Source organism: Scatophagus argus, chromosome 12 (assembly GCF_020382885.2).
Source record: "Scatophagus argus isolate fScaArg1 chromosome 12, fScaArg1.pri, whole genome shotgun sequence".
NCBI classification, from domain to species: domain Eukaryota; kingdom Metazoa; phylum Chordata; class Actinopteri; family Scatophagidae; genus Scatophagus; species Scatophagus argus.
In genome coordinates this window covers 17,138,470-17,152,347 of record NC_058504.1, presented here as the reverse complement: position 1 = coordinate 17,152,347, position 13,878 = coordinate 17,138,470, and the positions used below count along the sequence as shown (strand labels likewise).

General features: G+C 39.2%; 2 protein-coding genes and 1 long non-coding RNA gene across 3 annotated transcripts; 2 read left to right on the top strand and 1 right to left on the bottom strand.

Moving 5' to 3' along the window:
* Positions 1-760: 760 nt before the first annotated feature.
* Positions 761-1,904, bottom strand: syce3 (synaptonemal complex central element protein 3). The gene is made up of 3 exons (XM_046407126.1): positions 1,851-1,904; positions 1,405-1,510; positions 761-1,276 (listed from the first exon to the last, which is right to left on the bottom strand). Exons 2-3 carry the CDS (start codon positions 1,508-1,510, stop codon positions 1,092-1,094), a joined length of 291 nt encoding a protein of 96 aa, XP_046263082.1. The 5' UTR covers positions 1,851-1,904; the 3' UTR covers positions 761-1,091.
* Positions 1,905-2,725: 821 nt separating this feature from the next.
* foxi3b (forkhead box I3b) lies at positions 2,726-5,054 on the top strand. Its single transcript, XM_046406993.1, has 2 exons — positions 2,726-3,546; positions 3,747-5,054. Exons 1-2 carry the CDS (start codon positions 2,946-2,948, stop codon positions 4,322-4,324), a joined length of 1,179 nt encoding a protein of 392 aa, XP_046262949.1. The 5' UTR covers positions 2,726-2,945; the 3' UTR covers positions 4,325-5,054.
* Positions 5,055-6,103: 1,049 nt separating this feature from the next.
* Positions 6,104-12,215, top strand: LOC124068602. The gene is made up of 3 exons (XR_006844947.1): positions 6,104-6,308; positions 6,537-6,623; positions 11,400-12,215. It is a non-coding gene; the product is annotated as an uncharacterized LOC124068602 (long non-coding RNA).
* The last annotated feature ends 1,663 nt before the right edge of the window (positions 12,216-13,878 follow it).

Genomic DNA, 13,878 nt, shown 5'->3' with positions numbered 1-13,878 from the left:
ATTGGTTTCAAGGCTTTGAGCAATTTAAGTAAGAGGATATTTATAACCACTTAAGACAACACAGTCTGACTGCCTCTTTGCCCACAACTGTCCCCCGTGGCAAAAAAGATCTTGCAACATCATGCATCACATCAAATGGTCTGATGAGCAACCATGTGTGTGAAATCCTTCAGTTACTCCTATTTACCCATCAGTAGAGTGCGATCTGACAGACATCGTGTAGCATCATGTAACTCTGCACCGCACTGACATCTACAAGCAAGGCTAAGTTGCACAGCAGCTGGTGTACAATAATCCACTTTTGGCTATCATATTTCAGATCTAGTATAACAGTTCCATCACGTGCTTTGCATAATTGCAAATCGATCATCAGTCATCTTATCCCATAATTGACACCTACTGACATTTTAGTAGTGCAAGGAGTGTGGGTGTGAATAGACAGTCATACATACATGCCAGTTGATCCATGCAGTTGGACAAGGACTCCAGTCCTTTCAGTATGTTTTCCAGATTAATGCTGGCAGTTGAGGTGGCTTGTTCTGTGGTCTTCTTGTCGTTGTCCATCTGGAAATCAATTACAAAAGAGCAAAACATGCCACATCAACTAAAAATCTATCCCATACACAAACCTGAAATGCAAATCTGAGTGGTGGTGTAACATTTCAATTGCAAGTTACACATTAAACAACATTAGTACAATAATAAAATGGCACCAGACATTCAAGTCTATGCTGATGAAAAACAAACAACAGAACGCATGCTCATTTAATTTTTTTTATTACTCAATTTCACAGGCTAAACAAATCAGAACACTTTAGTAACTACAAAACAAACAATTCGCAGTCCATGTGAACAACAGTTAAGGAGCTGCAGTCGGTACATTACTCACTGAAACATCTGTTTCACAGAAGACACATCAGCCAAAATACTGACTTATCCATATCAAAATAAATTTAGTGCTTTAACATTTACTTTAAAACACCAAAAACATTTAAAACATTTTTAATGACACCTCAGTGGGGTACTTTAATGAACTGAAAACCCTATCGGTATCAGATCATATGATCTGATAATATATCATATATATATCATCATATCTGAGTCAGTGTTGTGGTATTAGGATCAGGACAACTGCACTTCTCTGTCCCCTCTTCTGGTTCTTCACAGACAGCAGCTCTGCACCTATGATAAGTCTCTTCCAGTTTCCGCATAGAGGCCTCCAGTTCGGGACTGGTACGCAATGCCACCATGTCATAAGCCATCCAAGTCAGCTGCACTACAGGTGGACAGAACACATAAGGATGAAATTGCACCTAATTATTCATTAAGACTCCCAAAATACTGCAATATGAAAAGAAAAGGGTCTAACACTGTGCTATAATACATTGAGATGAAGTTACGTACCTGATACAATTTCAATGTTTTCTATTATCTCTTCTAAATCTTTGTTGAGCTCCCACACGTCGTTGTTGTTTCGAGGAAGTTCGGGGAGCGAAGATGGACGGGCCATCTAACAATCATAAACCGGTACACGGGTTTAGGCAGTTGTTGGTTAGTCACACGGAGCCCAAATAAATCAAGTAAAATAACGTCAGCTAACACCGTCCCTGCCTTTAACTTGTCATGGTAGCAAAGGTAAATGTCAGTTAGGAAATGTTAATTGTTAGTTAGCTTAAAACGCTAAGGTGTAAAGTTAGCCAGGTGACCCTGGAAACGTTAGCATGGTAAGGTTTTCTATTGATTGATTATCAGTTTTCAAGAGGAACAGCGGTATCTGCAAATACTATATAGAACTTGTCAGTTTGTTGGGCTAAGGGGCAATATCCAATTAAAAAATATGTAAAACTTACGCTAGAAGGCTTTCCTTCTTTAAGTTAGCTTGAAATAGAAACTTCTCACGGAGTTGAGGAAAAACGACGCAATGCGCATTCGCAATTTCACAGGCGATGATGTAACTTCCTACGATTTTCGGGATCGTTTTCGCGAAATTAGGATTATGTAAGAACGGTGGTTTCTTACATAATCCTAATTTCTAATAACTGGCTTCTGTCTTGGCGAGGATTTGGCATAAAATGATCAAAAACAATAATCTGAGATATCAGTAAATAAAAATTCTCAAACAATATTAACCTACACATATGAGAGGCAATAGGTTAAGTCCCCTACAGTTACAGAGGCAAAAAAATGAATTGGCTAAAAAATATCAAAGTTCTAATGTTCAAAATTAAACAATGTAAGCAATTTTATTGCAGTGGAGCCTATTGTTCCTACGTCTGCAACAGACTAAGTAGACATGATATTTCTACTGCTAAAGAATATCACAATATTGTTTTGTTCATCATCATCATCACTATTTATGAATAGGCTTTCAATGGGAACCCAAGATTTAGGCTACAGAACATATTAATATAATAGACAGTATTGTATAATTTAATATTATATAAATTAAACATATTCTAAATAAGCCAAACTATTATTTCAGTCTGTTTACATTTGCATCATAATCACCAAATTTACAGAAGACTGAACTCAATTAATGTTAGAATAACAGCTTGAGTGGAAAATTATTTAATTGTGGGTGAACAAAACCCCTGGAGGAACTGAACTAGCTGACAGCGGGGAAAAAAAAGAGAAAGCAGGAACAGGCGGCTCACCTGAGAAAACAACCAATCAAACTAGACAGGGGGCGTTTCCAGGGAAACAGATAAAGCAGGTATGACAGGTGACATCTTGACATAAAGCAAGGGCAAGCAGAGAAGAACAAGGTGGAGAATAGCAGCCTATCACTTGGATGCCATCATTTGGATTAGCTCACATTCAGTGCCTACAAATATCTGAAGAGGAACAGGACCGGACAAAATCACTGCAAAGAGTTACACACAGAAAAGGACAACTAAAGGCAATAGGTTAAGAAGAGAATCTGAGAGCTGAGAAGAAATTTGCCAATGTCTTCATTTGAGGCACAGGGCCAGTCTCCTCCTCGGTGTGGCCCGCAGTTCCCCAGCCTCGGACAGGAGCCCCCAGAACTCAGCATGTACAGTGACTGTTACTATCCGCCTCCCTCTCTGCCGAGTCCTCAGCGCACCACACCGACATCTTACGACCTGGGGGACTACACGACCTCCTCCCCAAACCCTTACCTCTGGTTCAACGGCTCCAGCATTAACACACCTCCGTATCTTGCTGCCACTGGCCCACCTGGTAACCCGGGCCCCCCCTTTGTCCCGCAGCACTATGGCATGCAGAGGCCTTACCTGGGTCCTGCTGGAGCTGGAGGTCCAGGAGGGGAGCTGGGCTGGTTCTCTCTCCCCTCTCAAGAAGACTTGATGAAATTGGTCAGGCCACCATACTCTTACTCTGCTCTTATTGCCATGGCTATCCACGGAGCACCAGACAGAAGACTGACCTTGAGTCAGATTTACCAGTACGTTGCTGACAATTTCCCTTTCTACAATAAGAGTAAAGCGGGCTGGCAGAATTCCATTAGACACAACCTGTCACTCAACGACTGCTTCAAAAAAGTACCAAGAGATGAGGATGATCCAGGTAATATTTTTTAATATGGCTTTGTTTCATATCTCTCTCTGACCAGGAAATACTTAAGAGTTTAATTCTCTTCTATTTAGAGTTTCATCGCACTGTTTTTTTTAGAATGTGTTGTATTGGTCTGTTGTATATTATAAAATATACTTTTCCATTCTCAAATTGAAATTGAACCATTCCAACTCTGCATTCTTATGTCACAGGCAAGGGCAACTACTGGACACTTGACCCCAACTGTGAAAAAATGTTTGACAATGGAAACTTTCGCCGCAAAAGGAAGAGGAAGTCTGATTCCCTCACTGGTGGTGATAGCGTTTCAGGGGCTCCAGAGTCAGGTGACAGTGAGAGGGGAAGCCCCAAACACTCTGGCAACTCTGCCATTAACATCTCTCCTACCGCAGAAAGGATCCCCTCTCCTTCATCATCAGGTCCTGCATCTTGTCTTAGCAGCTTCTTATCCGAGATGTCTGGAGTGACCACTGGAGCAGCCACTGAGGTGGGAGGCGATGGGCTAAGCAGGCCATTGCAGATCAACCTTCCTTTAGATGGGCCTCAGAGACCCACACAACCTGGGAGCTTCAGTAGCTACTCCACCAGCTCAGGTGGCCCAGAGTGGGGACCACAAGTGCCAGGTCCCCCTGTGCTCTCCTCTTCACCCACCCACTCTTCCCTAGGTTACACTAGCCCCATCCTCAGCCAGTACAGTGGGTCCAGTGGGCATTTCTACCCTGCACTGGGCTCGACAGGAATCATATACCACCGTGAGGGCACAGAGGTCTAATAAGACATTGAGGGATGAGAAAATTTGGTTTGAAAAGACTCTTGACAGGAAATTTTACCTGTCTGGTCACTTTTGTTCTTGAGAGGGTCTGTTGTGAAAGACAATACACACACACGCACACACACACGCAAAGTTTGTAAACGCTGACTGAGACAGTTGAGATCACTATAGCGTGTGACAGTAGAGTAAAAAGGCTTTGATTCCCACAGGAACAGCTGAGTCAGCCACAATGGACGACAAGTGTCACTCCCTGAAACCGCAGTCAGTCTCACTATCAGATCCTCAGTCAGCTTTTATTCTACCTAAAGCTAGTCTCTATCAGATCTGACTCATTATTAACAGATCTTAGATCCGATCTGCTGACATCAGGCCATTCCACACCATGCTATCTGTGTTCATTCTTTGATGATATCACCCACACAACGCTCAGACAGCACATTTAGAGGAGTAGTTAAATTACGCTATTGTCTACGTAAAGTGTGTGAGTACTGCAAACAAAAGGTAAATGGTAGACTTTCTGTCATGTTAGTAAAAAGATGAACTTACAGTCTTGGAGAATGATACATAAGTGATAATTGTACTTTGTAAATATGTCAATGTGTTGTGTAATTTCCATTTATATTGTTGGTTTGTTGGCACAGCTGTTATTGTACAAACTGGATTCCTAATGTATGGTGTATGCTATGTATCTTATGTTTTTGATATGAATAAAAGGTTTTAGAGTTCTACATTTCAAATTTTCAGTTTATTGTTTTATAATTGTTACTCAGGAGTAATTGGATATCATTCCTCAAAGGCACCCCCCATCCCAACCCCCACCCCCCTGTAAAAAATAGCAAGCAACACAATAAGAGCTCCTTGACAGAAAACAGTCCTGTCAGAAAAGCAATGACCAATAGTGCAGAACCTGCATGTCGATGTAACCTGATCTCTGCATGATAGATAGTTAACTGCTTCTCCTAAACGGTGAAAATCCACATTCCCATGCTGTCTCTCCTCACTCCAGTAAACAGTGACTTCCTTGCACAGATACTGCTGACTGGATGTAAACAGCTTTCTCATAAGAGAGGAGAATGACTGTATAAAGCTATAAAGATACTGAAGCCTGTATTAACTGCTCGATCACCACTAGACATAGTTCATGACAAATGCGAGGAGGAATTTCACCACCAACATCATAGTTATTCAACATCATAGACAGTTGAGAGTCTGTGAAAGATAGGCAATAGATAAGCAATAGGTGTGTATTATGTCTGACACTTTATTGCCATAAGCACAGAGAAACAAGTTTGCAGAGTACAAAGAAAATGATGGCTTGCTTTCTTATGGCACTACCATTCATAAAAAGGAAAAAAAAAAAAGGAAAAACTAGAGTAATATGTAATGTACATTAAAAGATCACAGAACTGAGTAGTACAGTCAGATGTGAAGTCATTTGTACATTAAATCAGAAGCTCTTAAGTTACAAAAATCTGAGCAGAAGATTCAAATTTATTTATGAAACTATTAATGTGTTGCTGTTTATTTTCTCTCTTGATACATCAATTGTAATCCATTTAATAACATAACATCACAGATCATATTTCTTATTCAAACACTTGGAGCATGTCATTGTATGTCCATGATTGTCTCGCCATTTGGGGTTTACTTAATCATTGGCCATTTTCTATATTGATTAATTTAATAGCCAAAAGTGGTTAAGTGCTCATAGCATTTTGCTCATTGTTATCCTGTTGTCCTTCACGTATCTTATTTTATAACCTCTCTGATCCGTGTCACCCTCAGGCCTTTATTTACCCTGAAACATAGGCAGCATGACAGTCATTTACACTAAACAAAAGAAAGAAAGAAAGAAAGAAAGACAGAAAGAAAGAAAGACAGAAAGAAAGAAAGACAGACAGAAAGAAAGAAAGAAAGACAGAAAGAAAGAAAGAAACCCAAGTGGAATTTAACATCTTGTGTATCAGTGTATCAGTGGTTGGAGGTAAGGGGGTCAACCTGTCAAATTTGCATAACTGATTTTAAAATAAGTGAAGAGTTTGAATTTGGATATCTTGTGAAGAACTGCTTTTTTAGTTGTGTCTGTCTTACAAGCATACCTGATTTACCTGTGTGAAATGTCCTGCCTAATGCTGTGCCATAAGCCTCAGAACTCATTCATGCTTCATGATATGCCAAGTCCTTATGAAAACAACATCATCTTTTCCTGCAGATATTACAGAGTGGATCAGGAGCTTTTTTGAGTCAAGAGAGCAAGCTGTGGGGGATAAGCAAAGACGAAGGGAGACAAAAGAGAAAGGTACTTTAAATATCAGAGGTACCACTGTTCCAACACGTCATACTTCCCTCCCAAATTGTCTTGGCACTTTGAATCATTTGTGCAGCCACCTGCTTTGTTTTGTCTCCATATCTTATCCAGCCTTTAAGCTGGCAGGTGAAAGATGTGCCAAAGTGAATTAGGGTCTTTTGCCTCATCCATCTAACGTGAGCTCTTTTTTAACATTATAGGGCTTTGTCTCGGAGACTTCATTAACAGTAGACATCGCCTTCTGCTGTCCTATTCAGACAGTTCTGTTGTCTGTTTGTTCAGACAGTTTCAAATTGATGCAAATTTGCAGCTGTTAATCACGCCAGTGGATGGGGATGACAAGGTCAGAGGGAGAACGTGTTTCAGATGGAGTGTTGTAGATAAAAAGCAGTAAAACCTGAGGGATTTACCTTACATTAAGACGACAAATTGTCTTAGGTAATGTAATTTACTGAAACTCTAAACACAGCACACATTTGCTATTCCTTTGTCTGTTTTTTACTTTTTGTATTTTGTACTGAATATCTTCTTTGTTTGAAGCCTCATCCACAGGTCACCCTCTTATCTAATTTGGTGTAATATTTAATGATTAGTTTTAATAAAAAATAAATTAAAAATAATAAAATGTTTTCCCCATCTTATTTCTTCTTCTTCTGATTTTTTTCCCCCTCTGTTTTTGTCCTTTTCTCAGCAGATAGTAACAATTGAAACCCATACTGGTTTCTGGTTTCTTTACCTTACAGTGAATTCAGTTTCAAAATTAAACTGTGATATATTGACTCTCAAGCTGTTATACATTGTGTGTATTTTGGAACACACTAGTTTCACTATGATTCAGGGATACCCAGCACAGCATCAATAAATCACGTGTTACTGTAGCTATGGACCTTCCTTGCCTTAGGCAGTAGAATTATTGCTCAACAGAGTGATACGATTAAAATCTATAAATCCTCATCTCCACCTGCCGCCTGGCTCGTGGCACTCCTCCACACACCTGTCGAACTAACGGAACACACTCTCACAAACTCACGTTGTTTCTGTGTTTTTGCGTGTGTGTACGTGTTCGTGCAGTGCAGGACGTACAAGTGGGTGGTGTTTATAATGTAAACTCAGACAGAGAACGATTATACCAGAGGTGCTATGCTTGAGAGATTTGTGTTTGTAAGAACTGTCCTGATTATGGAGGCGTAAAAAAGATTTCATATCTCTGTGTGTAGTGGATAAAGACTTTGTAAAGCATAACAGCTTGTAAATCTGTTTTATTCCTTCTGAAGTGAGGAGCTGCACTACTTCACTTTGGATAACTGCTTCCTGAACGGAAAGCTAACTGTCCTGGTAACAAATCAACCCAAAACACACACACACACACACACACACACACACACACACACACACACACACACCTTCTGTATTTACTAAAACAGTCAAGTCCTATCAAGGCTGTTTAGTAAACGGTAGAAGAGAACGTCAAGTCTGGAGACATGTCGTCATGCCCAGTGCACCAGCTCTGCATTACCAGCTTGCTGTTATGTGTAAACATCTACACACTCCAGACACACGCATACAGGTGATGAAAGGAATGAAATACCTTGCCCTTAGTTTGGAAGTTATTGAACAACCTTCTTCTTTTATGAACTCTTTCTTTAGAGGTCAGTGGAAAATGCTGTACACTTTCTTAGATCAGATGTTGTATCCAAGTGCTGTTGACACATTTTTGACACACATGAAATGCTCTTACATTGAAAATTCTCACTTCTAAAACACAATAGTTGTTCTATTGAATGTCACAAATCCTAATGTCATTCCTTAACATTGGCAATGCCTCAATGTTCAGAAATCCGCCAAGTTGTTATCACCCAAATTCCAGCAATGTTAGTCCGTAGAAAGTCCCAGTTTGCCCAAATCCCATTCAAGTTCTCCATGACAAAATGGATAAAAAAAATTAAAAATGCTGCAGCTCTGTCTTTGCAAAATAGTGTATCCCAGTGTCTCTGACTCCACACAATAAGGCGGCGAGTGATCTCCCCTTCCTAAACATGGCTTATATACACGATTTGGGGAAAAGCGAAGTTTAAAGACAAACACAGACTACAGTGCGAGTGTGTGTATATATGAATCATTGTTATTTCACCCTAAAATATTTTCCATGTCAACATGCAGTAAACATGGCGATATGAACAGGGCTTTGCAGTGAGGGAGGGAGAAGAAGGGGGGATAAAGTGTATATGTTTAACTGGATGTCCTGCTTGACTGAGAGGGGAATTTAAGAATATGGAAGAATTGTGTAATGTGAGACTTTCATCCATTTTTTCCTCCATTTCTCACTTGGTGACTAATGGCACACTGAGAATTGTACTTTCATGGTTTTACTTGATGGGTTAGCAGAGGACATGCAATACATACTACTTTGCCTGTACTACCACAGTTAGTGTAACATTTTTAGCTTTAATGAAATATTTTCACATTAATTATATGACTTGAAAGTTTCGTAAAACGAATGGTTGGTGTCCGAATGAATCCTAAGGACTTTGAAGAGCACTTTTCTTACAGTGCCACACTGAGGCTGATGGAGTTCTGGGGTTCTGAGAAAAATGTCTCAATAACTATTGGATGGCTCGCCAAGTAATTTGGTATAGACATTAATGCCCCTGTCAGCGTGATTTCTGATCACTTTGGTATTCTCATGATTGTTCTTCTAGCCCAATCATCAGATCAAAACATATTTAATTTAATTTGATTTATTTAATTTTATTATTAGCTTCTTCTTTTATTGTTTCTTCTGGAATAAGAAATAAAATTGCTCTCTGACTATAAAGCCCACATGACCGGGTCTTCGAGATAACGGCCGACTGACACTGATTTTACAGGGCTTTATTTCAGTTGAGGACCGAATCTATTTAGAAAATATAGTTGTCACAGTTCAAATTCAGATCCAGGTTGCGCCCATTTAGAAGATAAATCACTCAACAGAAAACAGGAATGACTTAGTTTCCAGTCTCCAAATGAGGCCATTACCCTTCAGACATGAGCTCTCCTCCTCAGTTTTGCCTCTGGCAGGTGCAGTGTAAGGAAGAAAGACCAGAAAGAAAGTTGTTTGTTGTGTCACACTGCAATAATGATAATGAAAAGCTGTGGTGTGCTGTAAAACCCCACCCGAAACCAAAATCTCACTATTTTCAATATTCTGAGAGAAGGCTTTTTTAAAAATTTGTTTCTATTTTTGGGTCAGCAATGATGAATGTGATAAAAATGTCAGAGTGACAGCTCTGTTTGTACAGTCATTCAGATGCAGCAGTGGAATTCTTTCATTAATGCATTCTGTGCAACTCTGCGCAACATCTTTATATTTACCACAATTATTACATCATGTATATTTGTCATTACACAGTTATCTAACATTTTAACAGATTTATTGGGATTAAATCCAAGTTTTAACCTGTTTAAAAGTTTTCTCCAGGCTTTACATTTTGTCATAACTGATATTTTTGTAAATGCTGTACATTATACACTGAACATTTATACACACCAAGAATGACTAAGTCCACAACAGGCTGTCTAAGGTCCTCCTAAATTTTGAATGCAGCATATGCTCGATGTGAATAACATGGTTTAGGCTAAGAATTTCAGCCACCCATTCAAACTTAATAGGCAAAATACACAAATAAAATTAGGTGTCAGAGACAATAAATCTCACCACAGAGGGCATCACTTATGGTCATAAAGCCTTCAGTCTCAAACCAGTCTGTTATTGTGAGTGCCTGAAGGTCACAGTAAATAACAGTAAATGTCTTAGATATATTGTTGGTCCTACATCCTTGAGGGGACCGAACCCTCATAACTGTTGTGTTATGACACACTGCTCTGACTTCCATGACAAAACAAAGGCTCCTGACTCCACTGGTTAGATGGGTACTGTTAAGGATTTTCCTGCTGCCATTTGATATCTTAGTATAAAAAATATGTTCCTAATATTTTAAAACCAGCAACATAAGCTAGCTTAACATGCACAACTGCACAAACTAGGGCCAGATCCAAACTTTGTTTACCACATTTATTTTTTATGTTTGGAAAAAACGTTTTTGGCGACATGGGCAGTTTGGCTCAATTGGCAAAAGAGGATGAAATGAGTTTGATACACAGCAGCTGCAGAGCAACAGTATTTAGCCCATATGAGGTCTAACGGCATGGCAAATTCCTTCACGCCTCATGCCATCAAGCTTTTGAATTCTCAGAATGAGTTATCCATATTGTATTTTATGTTACACTGTCACTGATGCCCATTGTTTAATGTGAACTTGGGTGTATGACACATTTTAAATATATAATAATATGATTCATTTGTGTTTTATATTCAAGTCTTTTTCTGTGTTTTATGTGGTTGTAAGACAAAGTGCAGCTCATTAATTACAGTCATGAATCTTAAACATGCTTTTCAATAACTGCCATAGTTTATTGAATAACACCCAACTGTGACATTTTCTAGTTGTGTGGGACTGTATGGATTTGCATGTTGTTACTTGCACACATTTCCAATGAATAGTTTGATGATATACATGATTTGACTAACAAAGAGTCATCGAGGAGCACTTTTTTTTTGGTAAAAGTGATGCAGTTAGGTGAGTATTTTCATAGATTTTAACCTCTGGCATTATTAACTTAAATGGAACTGCGTCACAAGAATACTGGGCTATACCAGGTGTGTTAATGAAGATACAAAAGCCACCAACCTTTTCTACAAAGTCCATCTGCTTTGTCATTACTTTGCAGGTCTCTGAGGGTCAAAGTGAAAATCAATGGCAAATTAAGTATCTGCATTGTGCTGGAGAAGTGAGGGTTTCACACATGGCTGGCCTGGATAGATAGTCAATTCACTGGAAGACTGGACTGATACGCTGGCCACTTAATGGGTCTATAAGCACATCACAAACTGGATTATCAAACAGATGGAAGCATGGTATATGCCGTAGTGAATATATTAATGATGTACTGTGAATGATGAAGAATATATTATCCATGCAGTGACATTTGTGCTGATTATTTTTGAATTCCCGTTCTTTTATTCTGTGCTATGGTGCAATCTCTTGATGCCTTACTTGAATAATAGATCATAACGTTGGAGACTGGAGACACAGGATATGACTTTGCGTTTGCACTGACATTTATTTCGGCAACTGCAGAACATTCAGACAACTTGACGATATGGAGAATTTGTACTGAAATAAGCCACTAATGTGTGACCATACTCGGAAAACACCAAGGAGCACTGGAAGCTCCCAGAGCAGGAATAAATTACTTTACTTTCCACATGACAGTCATTAAAACAGATTTTTCCACCAAGGACTCCAGACGCCATTCAATATGCTGTTCAAGTTTCACATTGACAGCTAAATGTAGTATTTACCAAGGAAATTGCAAATCCTTACATAAGTCAAAATATAGCATGTGGCACACAAAGTGGCTGCACTCATTGACCCATATATTTATTGTTTTCTTCCTCACACTAATGTTTCAAAACACCTTTTTTTCTGTGCAATGTGACACAGACGTCACACTGAATATTTGAATATTCAAATAAAACAGTGTCAAGTTCATGTTTTTCATTTCTTAATGGAGGAATCTTGTAACAATAAATTGAAAATGAAAGCAGAGCTGCATTTGCTTGAACAACCACACTAATCTTTGAAAACCCAATCTAGAAACATATCAATAGAAAATAAGGCTGTCTAGGTTAATACCTTCACTGTCATATTTTGTTCACGTAGCTCATCACCTGTAGGAATTTACATATTGATGTGGGAGAACCAGTAAATGAATAATAATTTGTTCATGTCGTTGTCTTATCACTACAGAAAAGGGATTGCTGTGATGTGAAGTGGATAAGAGCAATATGAATGTTAATGCCCATTACCCTGTAACTGGCTATTTCACTCTAGCTTCCCTCAAAAGTCACTTACACTTTCAAGAAACAGCTGTGTGCCACATTATTCTTACTGTAATGTCAAATGTTAGTCTAATGTTAGCTGAGGCTAAAAACACAGCTTTGGACCTCTGAACCTTCAGCTTCCCTTTGAGCTTCACTTCATTTCCTGAGTAAATCAACTGGTGCATCCTAATTTGTGTGATTTTATCCCTGCGGCAAAAGGAGGACCAGCATGTGTGTGCAAGTGTGCATATATTTGAGCGTGCGTGTGGATGCATATTCCTGTAGTTGTGGGGACAAAAATCTGTTCACACAGTCACATTGTGAGGACCCACCTTACTTACGGGGACAAAAGACTTGCTTTAAGGTTAGGCTGAGATCAGGGTTAGGTTAAGGTCAGGGTTAGGATTAGGCAAGTAATGTTTATTGTTATGGTTAGGTGGCGGTTAAGCTTCCAGGAAATTGATGTAATTCGATGCAATGACCCCAAACGTGATGGAAATAAGGCTGTGTGTGTGTGTGTGTGTATTTATCAGATTTTTTTTTTTTTTTTTACGTGTTAGGAAATATCAAATGGAAGGCCCTGTATGAGTTAACAGACTGAGTCAAGCAGATGCCATATGATGTGTAGCTCTGTTTGAATCTGTGCACTTCTTGCAGTTGTCTTGTAAAACAGCCAGCCACGTAAAACATGAAAGCGGTATCAATCTTCTCATTTAATCCTCTGCAATCCTCTGACCTGGTTTGTTGTCACACATTCATCTTTACAATGACAGTCGTAACTTGCTATCACCAATTTCAACGTAAAACAAACATGGTACACTCTGGACTGGTAGTCACAAAATTATGACCATTCTGTTTATAACAACAAAACATAAGGCTGAAATAAAATTCCTAACAGATCATCCTGACTAGCTTAGAATGATTTAAAAAAGACAATGCAAAACAGACTTTCCACATATACACAAGGCAAAGACACAGGCTATCAGCATTATATTTTCTTCTTCTAAGTAACATTAGTCCATCAGTGCTGGCAGGATGAAGGTGACATGGCAACTTATTTCTGCTCACCTCTTACCATCCTGTGGAATTAAAATGAGATGTCACCCAGGTTGAGACGAAAAATGCTCCTGACACTCCACTCATCTGAATTTCAAGTAGAAAGGCAAAAGGGACAGGACATGCTCCAGGGAGAGGGGGTAATTCTGGAAACTATGGGTCAGCAGACTGATTTGATAATGTAAGAAGAAGTGCCACTGTAAACAGAATACAGTCGAGAAATTACGTACGAGAGAGGTCAGTTGTAAAAGCTAATGCTGTGATTAG

Bases quoted from the DNA above. Each gene is read 5' to 3' on its own strand.
- syce3 (XM_046407126.1), bottom strand. From the start codon at position 1,510: ATGGCCCGTCCATCTTCGCTCCCCGAACTTCCTCGAAACAACAACGAC. The intron at 1,277-1,404 runs GTACGTAACTTC...GTCCACCTGTAG, and splicing joins AAACATTGAAATTGTATCAG to TGCAGCTGACTTGGATGGCT.
- foxi3b (XM_046406993.1), top strand. From the start codon at position 2,946: ATGTCTTCATTTGAGGCACAGGGCCAGTCTCCTCCTCGGTGTGGCCCG. The intron at 3,547-3,746 runs GTAATATTTTTT...CTTATGTCACAG, and splicing joins AAGAGATGAGGATGATCCAG to GCAAGGGCAACTACTGGACA.